Source organism: Haliotis cracherodii, unplaced genomic scaffold (assembly GCF_022045235.1).
Source record: "Haliotis cracherodii isolate W230 unplaced genomic scaffold, xgHalCrac1.p SCAF_29, whole genome shotgun sequence".
Lineage (NCBI taxonomy): Eukaryota > Metazoa > Mollusca > Gastropoda > Lepetellida > Haliotidae > Haliotis > Haliotis cracherodii.
In genome coordinates this window covers 3,852,825-3,870,149 of record NW_027266285.1, presented here as the reverse complement: position 1 = coordinate 3,870,149, position 17,325 = coordinate 3,852,825, and the positions used below count along the sequence as shown (strand labels likewise).

General features: G+C 40.3%; 1 protein-coding gene across 1 annotated transcript in view; it reads left to right on the top strand.

The window, feature by feature from the left end:
* The window catches only part of LOC139473483 (fatty acid desaturase 2-like), a 36,616-nt gene extending 19,903 nt beyond the window's left edge, over window positions 1–16,713 (top strand). Inside the window, exons 8-10 of the mRNA XM_071256085.1 lie at window positions 150–326; window positions 12,510–12,635; window positions 14,392–16,713. Coding sequence (XP_071112186.1) covers window positions 150–326; window positions 12,510–12,635; window positions 14,392–14,440 — 352 coding nt within the window. The 3' untranslated portion in view covers window positions 14,441–16,713. The remainder of the gene's footprint in view (window positions 1–149; window positions 327–12,509; window positions 12,636–14,391) is intronic.
* Window positions 16,714–17,325: the final 612 nt, after the last annotated feature.

Below are 17,325 nucleotides of genomic sequence, written 5' to 3'. Positions count from 1 at the left end.
GATGACTGCTTTGCTATGAACCATTATGCCAATAATCAAATCAGTGGAACATGCCTGTAAGTAGGAAGTAAAACTCCTGGTTGTTGACAATTCCTGTGGCTACTAATTTGCCGGAGACCTGTGTCGTGTACTGTTGCCTGTGTTGGCAGGATGGTGGAGAGTCACTGGTTTGTGTGGGTCACACAGATGAGTCATCTACCCAACGAGGTGGAGCACGACAAGAAGCTGGACTGGGTGCACCTGCAGCTGGCCACCACAAGCAACGCAGAGCCCAGCACCTTCAACGACTGGTTCACTGGCCATCTCAACTACCAGATAGAGCACCAGTGAGTAGCTTGTCCCATCACAACCATTACAACAGTCTTCTATATTCATCATGTCAGGCCTTGTGTTAAGTGTCCCATCACAACCATTACAACAGTCTTCTATATTCATCATGTCAGGCCTTGTGTTAAGTGTCCCATCACAACCATTACAACAGTCTTCTATATTCATCATGTCAGGCCTTGTGTTAAGTGTCCCATCACAACCATTACAACAGTCTTCTATATTCATCATGTCAGGCCTTGTGTTAAGTGTCCCATCACAACCATTACAACAGTCTTCTATATTCATCATGTCAGGCCTTGTGTTAAGTGTCCCATCACAACCATTACAACAGTCTTCTATATTCATCATGTCAGGCCTTGTGTTAAGTGTCCCATCACAACCATTACAACAGTCTTCTATATTCATCATGTCAGGCCTTGTGTTAAGTGTCCCATCACAACCATTACAACAGTCTTCTATATTCATCATGTCAGGCCTTGTGTTAATTGTCCCATCACAACCATTACAACAGTCTTCTATATTCATCCTGTCAGGCCTTGTGTTAAGTGTCCCATCACAACCATTACAACAGTCTTCTAAATTCATCATGTCAGGCCTTGTGTTAAGTGTCCCATCACAACCATTACAACAGTCTTCTATATTCACTGTGTTTGGCCTTGTGTTAATTGTGTCATAACAAGCATTACAACAGTCTTCTATATTCACTGTGTTTGGCCTTGTGTTAATTGTGTCATAACAACCATTACAACAGTCTTCTATATTCATCCTGTCAGGCCTTGTGTTAAGTGTCCCATCACAACCATTACAACAGTCTTCTATATTCATCATGTCAGGCCTTGTGTTAATTGTCCCTTCACAACCATTACAACAGTCTTCTATATTCATCCTGTCAGGCCTTGTGTTAAGTGTCCCATCACAACCTTTACAACAGTCTTCTATATTCATCCTGTCAGGCCTTCTGTTAATTGTCCCTTCACAACCATTACAACAGTCTTCTCTATTCATCATGTCAGGCCATGTGTTAATTGTCCCATCACAACCATTACAACAGTCTTCTATATTCATCATGTCAGGCCTTGTGTTAATTGTCCCATCACAACCATTACAACAGTCTTCTATATTCATCATGTCAGGCCTTGTGTTAAAGGGGCACTGATCTAACGGACTGGTTGTTGCCTTTGTTATTGTTTTTCCCCCGTGAGTACCCGGATGATACGCAACGCAACTGAGCGTGACCAGAGACTGGGGTACCGTCTGCAAGGACAGCTAAATAAACTTGGAGGCTGGAGGCAATATTTGTTTTACGCATTTTTGAACACTGATTGGTTAACTGTGATCTATAAAGATTTCGACAAAGGGCGCATGTTAATTAATTTCTTCAGCCTAAACAAACAGACAAAAAGAACAAGGGAGCTCATCGGATGTCATTTGGAAATACCCCAGATGGTTATAGTTTAATACTAAAAAAAAGTATCTATGCTGTGAAAGCAATTTCGGCTTGCGTCGATAATACGATTACTACTCCCTTGTTGTCATCCACGTTTTCTCGTATAATAACCCTACACTTGTGTATTTGTCGTCATTCACTTGATGCTCAGTTAATGAATTTATTACAGGTACAATTAGTGGTAGCGCCACTTAGATTACCTGACAAAGGTTCCCATTTAGCATTTATTGTGTCTGGGGTAATTATTCAATCTAAATCCAGGTTTGAAGTGAGGTGAAATGTGTGTTATGTAATTACACGTGGCAGCCCAGCAAGAGATGAATGATCAGTTGATTTACTTATTTTTGTAAATCAACGGATCGTTCCTAGTCATCAAAGGATTAACAGAAAATACGTTGATTGATTAATCACTGTTATCTTGCGCAGTGGATATGTCAAGAGTGAGTGTTTACATGTCTAGGTTTACTAAAACAAAGGGAATACACTCATATCATGGCGAGAAGTGCCGATGTATAAACAACATACTTTGTTCAAAGGGTTAACTCATAATACGTTGATTGATTGATCATTGTTATCTATCACTCAATGGAATTTCAAGGAACCGTGGACGTTATGAAAATACTTGTCACGACCATTGAGACTTGACACCTATGTAAAACACCTGAAACAATCCAAGCGATCAGTTGAGAAACGAACACGGGTTATAATATCCCGAAACGATATATATCGTTTAAAATATTTGATTGTTACTGAGACACGTGACATCCAATAAGTTTCTTTGTACAGCTGCAGACGAGTGGGATATTGTTCCTTTGTGTGGATATTCACGGATACATTCCTCGAACAAGGAAGCTGCCTAAAACTTAAACGCATAAATTTGGTAGGTTGTAATTATGATATCTGCATTTTTTCCTTCATTTGAACCGATTCGTTCTTGTTTCTCTACGTCTTGGTTGGGAAATTCTTCAATGCGCGATAGACGTTGTCACAGGTCTTTTCCTTTGTAAGCGTGTATATATTACCGTCAATTTCTAAAATGTGATTCTCTCAGGCAATTTATAGAATGTGTAAATATTTCAGTCATTTTGGCTAAAAAATCTGTCCAGATTGATCAAGACGATCAAAAGGGCCTACAAACATCACAACAGATTATTATGTAGGATTAAAAGCCAAACAACTTAGAAATGTACTTTTCAACGTAACATTTTCAGTCTCTTGGTGATGACATTAAACATCAAAATGTTTGGAATTCGTTGTCATAATAATACAGATGGAAATGTTTTTCTGTCACTTTGTAAAATAACTGAATATTTAGACGTTTAATATATTTGTTACACATTTGACAGTAAAAAAATATACACACTATAAAAAAAGCATATGCTCAGGTGAAATATATACTTTGTGTTGCAAGTCAAAATAGTGTAAACGAAAATCGCAAAATTACCAAGCAAGTGACTTATCAAAACTTCGTCACCATTACCGGTGCTACTCACAAAGATACCTACATTACCTATTATCTCGAAAACTGTATTTCATTTTGTTGATCAATGTGACCATACGCCCTTATTACAACCCATAAAAGTGACTAATGCGCTTACGAATGGCGCAGCAGAGGTCGCGAACTAGTCTAGATTTCTGCTATACATCCGGGTACTCACTGGGAAAAAACAATAACAAAGGCAACAACCAGTCCCGGGGAATTGCGTTAGATCAGTGCCCCTTTAAGTGTCCCATCACAACCATTACAACAGTCTTCTATATTCATCATGTCAGGTCTTGTGTTAAGTGTCCCATCACAACCATTACAACAGTCTTCTATATTCATTGTGTTTGGCCTTGTGTTAATTGTCCCATCACAACCATTACAACAGTCTTCTATATTCATCCTGTCAGGCCTTCTGTTAAGTGTCCCATCACAACCATTACAACAGTCTTCTATATTCATTGTGTTTGGCCTTGTGTTAATTGTGTCATAACAACCATTACAACAGTCTTCTATATTCATCATGTCAGGCCTTGTGTTAAGTGTCCCATCACAACCATTACAACAGTCTTCTATATTCATCATGTCAGGCCTTGTGTTAAGTGTCCCATCACAACCATTACAACAGTCTTCTATATTCATCATGTCAGGCCTTGTGTTAATTGTCCCATCACAACCATTACAACAGTCTTCTATATTCATTGTGTTTGGCCTTGTGTTAATTGTGTCATAACAACCATTACAACAGTCTCCTATATTCATCATGTCAGGCCTTGTGTTAAGTGTCCCATCACAACCATTACAACAGTCTTCTATATTCATCATGTCAGGCCTTGTGTTAAGTGTCCCATCACAACCATTACAACAGTCTTCTATATTCATCATGTCAGGCCTTGTGTTAATTGTCCCATCACAACCATTACAACAGTCTTCTATATTCATCCTGTCAGGCCTTGTGTTAAGTGTCCCATCACAACCATTACAACAGTCTTCTAAATTCATCATGTCAGGCCTTGTGTTAAGTGTCCCATCACAACCATTACAACAGTCTTCTATATTCACTGTGTTTGGCCTTGTGTTAATTGTGTCATAACAAGCATTACAACAGTCTTCTATATTCACTGTGTTTGGCCTTGTGTTAATTGTGTCATAACAACCATTACAACAGTCTTCTATATTCATCCTGTCAGGCCTTGTGTTAAGTGTCCCATCACAACCATTACAACAGTCTTCTATATTCATCATGTCAGGCCTTGTGTTAATTGTCCCTTCACAACCATTACAACAGTCTTCTATATTCATCCTGTCAGGCCTTGTGTTAAGTGTCCCATCACAACCATTACAACAGTCTTCTATATTCATCCTGTCAGGCCTTCTGTTAATTGTCCCTTCACAACCATTACAACAGTCTTCTCTATTCATCATGTCAGGCCATGTGTTAATTGTCCCATCACAACCATTACAACAGTCTTCTATATTCATCATGTCAGGCCTTGTGTTAATTGTCCCATCACAACCATTACAACAGTCTTCTATATTCATCATGTCAGGCCTTGTGTTAATTGTCCCATCACAACCATTACAACAGTCTTCTATATTCATCATGTCAGGTCTTGTGTTAAGTGTCCCATCACAACCATTACAACAGTCTTCTATATTCATCATGTCAGGCCTTGTGTTAAGTGTCCCATCACAACCATTACAACAGTCTTCTATATTCATTGTGTTTGGCCTTGTGTTAATTGTCCTATCACAACCATTACAACAGTCTTCTATATTCATCCTGTCAGGCCTTCTGTTAAGTGTCCCATCACAACCATTACAACAGTCTTCTATATTCATTGTGTTTGGCCTTGTGTTAATTGTGTCATAACAACCATTACAACAGTCTTCTATATTCATCATGTCAGGCCTTGTGTTAAGTGTCCCTTCACAACCATTACAACAGTCTTCTATATATCTATCCTGTCAGGCCTTGTGTTAAGTGTCCCATCACAACCATTACAACAGTCTTCTATATTCATCATGTCAGGCCTTCTGTTAAGTGTCCCATCACAACCATTACAACTGTCTTCTATATTCATCATGTCAGGCCTTGTGTTAAGTGTCCCATCACAACCATTACAACAGTTTTCTATATTCATCCTGTCAGGCCTTGTGTTAATTGTCCCATCACAACCATTACAACAGTCTTCTATATTCATCCTGTCAGGCCTTCTGTTAAGTGTCCCATCACAACCATTACAACAGTCTTCTATATTCATCCTGTCAGGCCTTCTGTTAAGTGTCCCATCACAACCATTACAACAGTCTTCTATATTCATTGTGTTTGGCCTTGTGTTAATTGTGTCATAACAACCATTACAACAGTCTTCTATATTCATCATGTCAGGCCTTGTGTTAAGTGTCCCTTCACAACCATTACAACAGTCTTCTATATATCTATCCTGTCAGGCCTTGTGTTAAGTGTCCCATCACAACCATTACAACAGTCTTCTATATTCATCATGTCAGGCCTTCTGTTAAGTGTCCCATCACAACCATTACAACTGTCTTCTATATTCATCATGTCAGGCCTTGTGTTAAGTGTCCCATCACAACCATTACAACAGTTTTCTATATTCATCCTGTCAGGCCTTGTGTTAATTGTCCCATCACAACCATTACAACAGTCTTCTATATTCATCATGTCAGGCCTTGTGTTAAGTGTCCCATCACAACCATTACAACAGTCTTCTAAATTCATCATGTCAGGCCTTGTGTTAAGTGTCCCATCACAACCATTACAACAGTCTTCTATATTCATTGTGTTTGGCCTTCTGTTAAGTGTCCCATCACAACCATTACAACAGTCTTCTATATTCATTGTGTTTGGCCTTGTGTTAATTGTGTCAGAACAACCATTACAACAGTCTTCTATATTCATCTTGTCAGGCCTTGTGTTAAGTGTCCCATCACAACCATTACAACAGTCTTCTATATTCATCCTGTCAGGCCTTGTGTTAAGTGTCCCATCACAACCATTACAACAGTCTTCTATATTCATTGTGTTTGGCCTTGTGTTAATTGTGTCATAACAACCATTACAACAGTCTTCTATATTCATCATGTCAGGCCTTGTGTTAAGTGTCCCTTCACAACCATTACAACAGTCTTCTATATATCTATCCTGTCAGGCCTTGTGTTAAGTGTCCCATCACAACCATTACAACAGTCTTCTATATTCATCATGTCAGGCCTTGTGTTAAGTGTCCCATCACAACCATTACAACTGTCTTCTATATTCATCATGTCAGGCCTTGTGTTAAGTGTCCCATCACAACCATTACAACAGTCTTCTATATTCATCCTGTCAGGCCTTGTGTTAATTGTCCCATCACAACCATTACAACAGTCTTCTATATTCATCATGTCAGGCCTTGTGTTAAGTGTCCCATCACAACCATTACAACAGTCTTCTAAATTCATCATGTCAGGCCTTGTGTTAAGTGTCCCATCACAACCATTACAACAGTCTTCTATATTCATTGTGTTTGGCCTTCTGTTAAGTGTCCCATCACAACCATTACAACAGTCTTCTATATTCATCATGTCAGGCCTTGTGTTAAGTGTCCCATCACAACCATTACAACAGTCTTCTAAATTCATCATGTCAGGCCTTGTGTTAAGTGTCCCATCACAACCATTACAACAGTCTTCTATATTCATTGTGTTTGGCCTTCTGTTAAGTGTCCCATCACAACCATTACAACAGTCTTCTATATTCATTGTGTTTGGCCTTGTGTTAATTGTGTCATAACAACCATTACAACAGTCTTCTATATTCATCCTGTCAGGCCTTGTGTTAAGTGTCCCATCACAACCATTACAACAGTCTTCTATATTCATCATGTCAGGCCTTGTGTTAATTGTCCCATCACAACCATTACAACAGTCTTCTATATTCATCATGTCGGGCCTTGTGTTAAGTGTCCCATCACAACCATTACAACAGTCTTCTATATTCATCATGTCAGGCCTTGTGTTAAGTGTCCCATCACAACCATTACAACAGTCTTCTATATTCATCATGTCAGGCCTTGTGTTAAGTGTCCCATCACAACCATTACAACAGTCTTCTATATTCATCATGTCAGGCCTTCTGTTAAGTGTCCCATCAAAACCATTACAACAGTCTTCTATATTCATTGTTTTTGGCCTTGTGTTAATTGTGTCATAACAACCATTACAACAGTCTTCTATATTCATCATGTCAGGCCTTCTGTTAAGTGTCCCTTCACAACCATTAAAACAGTCTTCTATATTCATCCTGTCAGGCCTTGTGTTAAGTGTCCCATCACAACCATTACAACAGTCTTCTATATTCATCATGTCAGGCCTTGTGTTAAGTGTCCCATCACAACCATTACAACAGTCTTCTATATTCATCATGTCAGGCCTTCTGTTAAGTGTCCCATCAAAACCATTACAACAGTCTTCTATATTCATTGTGTTTGGCCTTGTGTTAATTGTGTCATAACAACCATTACAACAGTCTTCTATATTCATCATGTCAGGCCTTCTGTTAAGTGTCCCTTCACAACCATTAAAACAGTCCTCTATATTCATCCTGTCAGGCCTTGTGTTAAGTGTCCCATCACAACCATTACAACAGTCTTCTATATTCATCATGTCAGGCCTTGTGTTAAGTGTCCCATCACAACCATTACAACAGTCTTCTATATTCATCATGTCAGGCCTTCTGTTAAGTGTCCCATCACAACCATTACAACAGTCTTCTATATTCATTGTGTTTGGCCTTGTGTTAATTGTGTCATAACAACCATTACAACAGTCTTCTATATTCATCATGTCAGGCCTTGTGTTAAGTGTCCCATCACAACCATTACAACAGTCTTCTATATTCATCATGTCAGGCCTTGTGTTAAGTGTCCCATCACAACCATTACAACAGTCTTCTATATTCATCATGTCAGGCCTTGTGTTAAGTGTCCCATCACAACCATTACAACAGTCTTCTATATTCATCATGTCAGGCCTTGTGTTAATTGTCCCTTCACAACCATTACAACAGTCTTCTATATTCATCATGTCAGGCCTTGTGTTAAGTGTCCCATCACAACCATTACAACAGTCTTCTATATTCATCATGTCAGGCCTTGTGTTAAGTGTCCCATCACAACCATTACAACAGTCTTCTATATTCATTGTGTTTGGCCTTGTGTTAATTGTCCCATCACAACCATTACAACAGTCTTCTATATTCATCCTGTCAGGCCTTCTGTTAAGTGTCCCATCACAACCATTACAACAGTCTTCTATATTCATTGTGTTTGGCCTTGTGTTAATTGTGTCATAACAACCATTACAACAGTCTTCTATATTCATCATGTCAGGCCTTGTGTTAAGTGTCCCATCACAACCATTACAACAGTCTTCTATATTCATCATGTCAGGCCTTGTGTTAAGTGTCCCATCACAACCATTACAACAGTCTTCTATATTCATCATGTCAGGCCTTGTGTTAAGTGTCCCTTCACAACCATTACAACAGTCTTCTATATTCATTGTGTTTGGCCATGTGTTAAGTGTCCCATCACAACCATTACAACAGTCTTCTATATTCATCATGTCAGGCCTTGTGTTAAGTGTCCCATCACAACCATTACAACAGTCTTCTATATTCATCATGTCAGGCCTTGTGTTAAGTGTCCCTTCACAACCATTACAACAGTCTTCTATATTCATCCTGTCAGGCCTTGTGTTAATTGTCCCATCACAACCATTACAACAGTCTTCTATATTCATCATGTCAGGCCTTGTGTTAAGTGTCCCATCACAACCATTATAACAGTCTTCTATATTCATCATGTCAGGCCTTGTGTTAATTGTCCCATCACAACCATTACAACAGTCTTCTATATTCATCATGTCAGGCCTTGTGTTAAGTGTCCCATCACAACCATTACAACAGTCTTCTGTATTCATCATGTCAGGCCTTGTGTTAAGTGTCCCATCACAACCATTACAACAGTCTTCTGTATTCATCATGTCAGGCCTTGTGTTAAGTGTCCCATCACAACCATTACAACAGTCTTCTGTATTCATCATGTCAGGCCTTGTGTTAATTGTCCCATCACAACCATTACAACAGTCTTCTATATTCATCATGTCAGGCCTTGTGTTAATTGTCCTATCACAACCTGCATATGGACCAAAGCTTTCCCTGTAACGCTCCCCCAAAAAGGCTGGCGTTAGATCCCTCCTACATGATTTTGTAGTGCAGGGAGGAATATCATGTGTCTACATGGAGGAATATCATGTGTCTACAGGGAGGAATATCATGTGTCTACAGGGAGGAATATCACGTGTCTACAGGGAGGAATATCATGTGTCTACATGGAGGAATATCATGTGTCTACAGGGAGGAATATCACGTGTCAACAGGGAGGAATATCATGTGTCTACAGGGAGGAATATCATTTGTCTACAGGGAGGAATATCATGTGTCTACAGGGAGGAATATCATGTGTCTACAGGGAGGAATATCATGTGTCTACAGGGAGGAATATCATGTGTCTACAGGTAGGAATATCATGTGTCTACAGGTAGGAATATCATGTGTCTACAGGGAGGAATATCACGTGTCAACAGGGAGGAATATCAAGTGTCAACAGGGAGGAATATCATGTGTCAACAGGGAGGAATATCATGTGCCTACAGGGAGGAATATCACGTGTCAACAGGGAGGAATATCATGTGTCAACAGGGAGGAATATCATGTGTCTACAGGGAGGAATATCACGTGTCAACAGGGAGGAATATCATGTGTCTACAGGGAGGAATATCATGTGTCTACAGGGAGGAAAATCACATGTCAACAGGGAGGAATATCAAGTGTCAACAGGGAGGAATATCATGTGTCTACAGGGAGGAATATCATGTGTCTACCTGGACAAAGATGACTTCAGGATGACTATTATTAAATAAGAAATAATTTGATTGCGTTATTTCTGAAAGGAATTCTATACAATTTTATGAAAAGAATCATACATACCCGGTACTTGTGAAGTTTATGAAAATACCACCTCTCAGAGTACAAGCAAGAATAAATCGGTACAGACTGCATACTTTATCTTTTCATGCACATACAGCATGTGCAGCTGTTTTGTTACACTATCATATTATTGTTGTTGTTGTTGTTGTTGTTGTTGTTGTGTGTGGGGGGGGATGTTGTGGAGGGGGTGATTTTAAGTACAAAGTGTTTATTCCAAATATAGGATATTTGCCATCTCAAAACACACACGTGTGATTACCTCTTTATCATATTTCATTGAAAAAAGTATTTCCATCTCTCACAAACAGTATCTAAACATTGTTACATGACAAGGTCAGTGATTAGCCAGTCAGACGTGACAGTGGTCAATATGGTTCCACCTGAAACCTTTTAATTCTTACTTCTACCTCTATTACATCTCTGCCATAAATCCTGTATTTTGGCTTCAGTCACACTAACTAAAATTTTCAGATTTTGAACCGACGTCCTCTTCACTGCTAATTTCACATACAACTAGTCTCGTAACTACCCAAGCCATGACGTCATAATGGTGGCAACTTTACTTTTTTCCCACATCTGAGTGAGTGAGTGAGTGGGGTTTAATGCCACTTTTAACAGTATTTTTTGCTTTGTCAGTCAACACAGGCTTTGCCGATTTTTCCTGTCATTAACTTGTCAGCAGCACTGCCGGCACCTTCTCCAACTGCGCCCTTGGCACCTCTTGTTGATGGAGATCCTACCCTTCTACTCATACTAGATTGTGATGTGGTTCAGCCTCTCCTGGCTCCTCCCGGCGCAGCTCTATGTCATCTCTGACACGTTGCTGTTCGCGCAGCCGTTCTACCATCCATAGGAAGGAGCGTGATTACCCCTCGGACTCTTCTGATGGAGCTTTCGTTCCTGACGGTGATCCTCCCTTGCCGGACTTGGACACATATCTCGGGATGAATCAAGTTGCAGATTGGATTGCAGATAGATTGGCTTCTGTAGCACCGTCTATGAGACCAGACATGGACAATCTGGTTGGATTGACATCCATCCCTCCAGATGCAGTGCTAACAGTTCTCACCTTGCTCTCAATCAGGACTGATGCCTTGGATATCCATTGCGTTGAAGAAACTCCAACACTGGTCTAGTTCATCCTTGTTTAATAGGCAATCATTGATACTCATGCTTCAGTATACAGTTTAGCGAGGGACAAAACACCTCTGAAAGCCCTGGAACATGTCACTCAACATAAATCTGCCAAGATTGTTCTTTTGGCCCTGTCTACGGCAGCAAACTACACACCTTAGACGTCTCCTGCGTCCGTTTTGAACATGGAGCTCATGGGGGCTGTTTATCTGGACTTGGTTACTTTGGCCTCAACGAGGAATAATTTTGGACCACATCTGAAGGCATGCCCACTGCTGTACTGTCTGATAAAGATGCATGAAGGAGTAATGCAGGACAAATTTAAAAAATTAGTATAAATTTGTATACTTGTCCTGCATTACTTTGTCTCAGTGCCCTACTGTTGCAGTGCGTCCTCCACATGGAGTCTTCAGATGTTACGTTATAAAGCATTAATGTGCTCTCATACCCACTTCTGTGTCACGTGGCAGCTCTGTGAGGGCACTGGTTGGAACAACTTCTTCTGCAGCTAGACCTCTCCCAGATTTGTCTTTCTTTTAAAAAACAGCAGTAAACATAAAGGAGTAATGCAGGATAAGTATGAAAATGTATGCAATATTTAAATTTTACTAAGTTGCTCTACATATCATTGGTCTGCCCACTAGAGTCATTGCCCTTTGCGAAAGGGAAGCGACTTAAGAGTCTGCCAGGCATGTCATGATGTTACAAATGCAGTCATAGGTCCCACACAGTAAAAAGATAATAGCTAAAATATCTCGTCTAAATCCAAATTCTATAAGACCCTGATCAAGCACAGACATAGAAGCTGGGAACGGATCCCGCTAGCGTCTTGCCAACATTGCTTTGCCAAGCTTGTTTGTAAACACTGAAAGTTGTACCTACCTGACTTTTTTATTTGCATATTTATCCGTAAATGACTCCCAACGGATACAGTCATTATTCCATGCCTTAATCGTGCCAAGAAACCTACCGATTAAATTAATTTTGATATCATATATATATTTGTGACGGGATATTTAGACTGTCCTGAATCTGTAGCTGCTTTGCGTATGTTTCAGCCTATTTCCCACGATGCCTCGCCACAACTACGCCAAAGTGATGCCCCTCGTCAAGTCACTATGCAAGAAACATGGTGTCACATACAGATGCAAAACACTATACAGATCGTTTGCAGACATATACTGGTGAGTTTCTTCTGTCTGCTACTCACAAGTACAAGAACCTCTTGATTTGTGTCTCCAGTGTTACAGTGCTTGTCATGTCCCTTACAGTTTGGACAGTGACAGGCTTTCGCTGGCACAACTTTGCCAGGGAGTTAAATGTTGATCTGCTCCCAGTCTGTAGTTGATGACAGGAGAGTGTTAATCTCCTCACTGTCTCTAGTTGATGACAGAAGAGTGTTGATCTGCTCCCTGTCTGTAGTTGATGACAGGAGAGTGTTGATCTGCTCCCTGTGTGTAGTTGATGACAGTAGAGTGTTGATCTGCTCCCTGTCTGTAGTTGATGACAGGAGAGTGTTGATCTGCTCCCTGTGTGTAGTTGATGACAGTAGAGTGTTGATCTGCTCCCTGTCTGTAGTTGATGACAGGAGAGTGTTGATTCGCTCCCTGTCTGTAGTTGATGACAGTAGAGTGTTGATCCGTTCCCTGTCTGTAGTTGATGACAGGAGAGTGTTGATCTGCTCCCTGTCTGTAGTTGATGACAGGAGAATGTTGATCTTCTCACTGTCTGTTTTTGATGATGGAAGTGTTGATCTGCTCCCTGTCTGTAGTTGATGACAGGAGAGTGTTGATCTGTTCCCTGTCTGTAGTTGATGACAGGAGAGCGTTGATTCGCTCCCTGTCTGTAGTTGATGACAGGAGAGTGTTGATCTGCTCCCTGTCTGTAGTTGATGACAGGAGAGTGTTGATCTGTTCCCTGTCTGTAGTTGATGACAGGAGAGTGTTGATCTGCTCCGTCTGTAGTTGATGATAGGAGAGTGTTGATCCGCTCCCAGTCTGAAGTTGATTACAGGAGAGTGTTGATCTGCTCCCAGTCTGTAGTTGATGACAGGAGAGCATTCATCTGCTCCCAGTCTGTAGTTGATGACAGGAGAGTGTTGATCCGCTCCCTGTCTGTAGTTGATGATAGGAGAGTGTTGATCTGCTCCCTGTCTGTAGATGATGACAGGAGAGTGTTGATCTGCTCCCAGTCTGTAGTTGATGACAGGAGAGTGTTGATCTGCTCCTTGTCTGTAGTTGATGACAGGAGAGTGTTAATCTCCTCACTGTCTGTAGTTGATGACAGTAGAGTGATGATCTGCTCCCAGTCTGTAGTTGATGACAGGAGAGTGTTGATCTGCTCCCTGTCTGTAGTTGATGACAGGAGAGTGTTGATCTGTTCCCTGTCTGTAGTTGATGACAGGAGAGTGTTGATCTGCTCCCAGTCTGTAGTTGATGACAGGAGAGTGTTGATCTGCTCCCTGTCTGTAGTTGATGACAGGAGAGTGTTAATCTCCTCACTGTCTGTAGTTGATGACAGTAGAGTGATGATCTGCTCCCAGTCTGTAGTTGATGACAGGTGAGTGTTGATCTCCTCACTGTCTGTAGTTGATGACAGTAGAGTGTTGATCTGCTCCCAGTCTGTAGTTGATGACAGGAGAGTGTTGATCCGTTCCCAGTCTGTAGTTGATGACAGGAGAGTGTTGATCTCCTCACTGTCTGTAGTTGATGACAGGAGAGCATTGATCTGCTCCCTGTCTGTAGTTGATGACAGGAGAATGTTGATCTGCTCCCTGTCTGTAGATGATGACAGGAGAGTGTTAATCTCCTCACTGTCTGTAGTTGATGACAGGAGAGTGTTGATCTGCTCCCTGTCTGTTTTTGATGATGGAAGTGTTGATCTGATGCCCGTTTGTAGTTGATGATTTGAGAGTGTTGATCTTCATCCCATCTGTTCCAGGTCCCTGAAGAAATCGGGGAAACTGTGGTATGATGCATATCATGAATGAAGGCCAACATAATGTGCCATATGATGCACCAGGCCTCCATGGACTGCAGGATTGTCACCTGCCAGCACTGAGGTGCAGGGTGGAGCCACATGTCAGGACAAGAGGATCCTTGTATTTGGAGTGGATCCATAACATATTCTCCTCTGTGTGCATTGTTACCATGGTCCTGCCATAAAGTACTCAATGATAGGAAAACTTGTTTTTGTTAAAGGCCTCTTATTCAAATTTCACTATAATTTATCAGTATTTTATTTCTAATCCTTCCAATCTAGACATGTCATGTTTTGGTGATCAGGGGAGGGGTCAGTAACTGTTAGCGATATGTGGTATTGATTTCGTTACACTGGTTTCCTATGTCCCTTCTAAGTTTCTCCTGGGTGTGTAGACAGAGTTGGTGTAGTTAAGGAGGGTTTGAGTGTCAAATTCTACAATTCTTTACTACAGAAAATAAGTCCAGTCTCATGTCATTCTTATACAGTAATCCAAACCAAGCTGCTAATGATTGTCTGGCAGAAACACTGATGGTGCTGTAACAGTTCTGTGAAGGAATAGGGTGCAAATTGAGGAACAGGGTTTAGCACCTCATCCAGCAAAGTGATCTTAGCTGTACCACTGTAGTAAGTTTAAGTTGACTTTTTTCTCCCCCAAAAATAAAATGTGAATTTTTTTTACCTGTAAATGATGTTTCAGTCGAGTTTTTATTCCATGAACCAGAAATAAGTAATATGTTAAAAAAATCCTCCTTTAATGAATGTTTGCTGTCTGTATACATTAATTAATGAAATACTATTTTTAAAACTTGTTGAAATTTATATTACAATATTGAAATCACAACAAATTAAGACAAGTCCCATGCCCCCTCCCCTCTTAATAACCCCCTTAGTGAAAATAAACTAAGTGTTTGAATTTGTAATGTAAAAACAAAACAATGTGGACCTGTCTGACCTGCAATTTTGGGCCAAAACAATGTAAACCAAAAAGACAAAGTCTGGCCTAGCCGTGCTATCATAAGAATGGTGTATAATCTCTGGTCTGTGATGCTATTTACACCGAGACAGTTTGGTAGTGTATATATCATTGTGGACATTACTGTGTGATCAGGATTGATGAATGTGCCAAGCCCTAGCAACATTGACTGGTGTCCACATTTGGAATACAGTTTGAAATATTCTCTGTATATTTCTATTCATTTGTAATATACAAAAACATGTATTTATAGAATTGATTCCTGGTCTTAGAATGACAAATTATTTGTCAGGCTATAGTTAAGTGGAAGTGAATAAATATTATTTTCGCTGATTATTACCAACACTTTCTGCAAGGAATCCCCTTTTAAAAACACTGGTTGATAGTCCTGAGCAATGGTCAATGTCCCACAGAGCTGTGTAATATCTACATTTATCATATAATGGGTAGGTTTCTCGGCAGGATAAAGCCAACGGATAAAAACGATATCCGTTGGGGTCATATGCGGATAGAGATGCAAATATCAAAGGTCAAGTAGGGACTACTTTCACTGTTTACAAGCAACATGGCGTCGCCCTTGTCATTCGGCGATCGAGTCAGAATTAACCATCGGGAATCTGGATAAACTAAAGGGATAATTGCTATCATTATCAAAAGAACAGTCTAATATACTGAAAATCCGTGTCTAACTGTGATGTAGCTAAGGCATTTTTTAACTTTTGGCAACTTTGGAGATATAAATTTCGAAACAATTTTGCGAGGGCACGAGGCCCAGCCAAGCGGGATCAGTAGCCATATCTGTGCTTGTCGACCTCTGCGGCTTGAAACCTTTTCCACAAATTGAAATAGTTGGATTTGGCCGAAATATGTTTGAATTGTTACCTTGTTTCGTTTTGTCACTCTGTGTACATCTGACTGTACTTGACGTTATGATAGGACAGACCGACTGTCAACAAAGTCTGAACGTGGCCGTGACGTCTCAAAGACTAGGGTTTGGGTAGCTTCCCTTTGACAAAGGGCAGTTACTCTAGCGGACAGACCGATGGATTGCCGCAAAATGCAAGTAAAAACAATTGTTGTTTTGCGTACATGTTGCTTCGTACTGTATAAGAATCAGATTTTAGTTGGAGCTATATTGGCTACTGTCACAGTCCGACTGACACATCACTTACCCTGTGACGTAATAAATATTAATGCACGCATTCCAGAAAATCTCGTAATGTTTGTGAGAGAGGGAGAGCTATTTTTAAGCACAGAATCAAAGAATGACATTATATGATAAAGAGGTTATCACGCTTGTGTGTTTGGGGATGGTAAATATCCTGTATTAGGAATAAACACTATGTATTTAGCTCGCCAAGGCTCGCTAAATACAATGTTTATTCCTAATGCAGGATATTTACCATCCCCAAACACACTCGCGTGATAACCTCTATGTCTGTAGTGTCCACGGTCATTCAAAGGGGAGATTTCCAAAATTGAATCTTGTGTGTATTTTAATGTGATTAAATCTCACTGAATTTAAAAAAATAATTTGGGTATCAGGGTAGAGAGGAGAGGATTGTTGGCCTGGGTGAGTTGTCTACCTTAGGGAGCTAGGTTCATCTGTCTTCTGTTCATTTCATGGGATCTTATTTGATTCCTGTCTGGCAGTCAATAACAAGTCTGTTGTTTCCAATCTGTCACCATGTCAGTATATTTTGTTTAGAAAAATGACTTATCCACAATAGACTACCTCAAACATCCGATTCTGCTCATTCATTATAATGTATACCTCTGTTGACATCATGGACGTGTGTCAGGAAGTGTACTGGTAGAATTTTCCATTTGTAACATACAAGTTAAACACTCATTCAACAACTGCTAGACTTGGCCTGGTAGAAGACACACTAGCTACATCCTCACTACACATTCTGGTT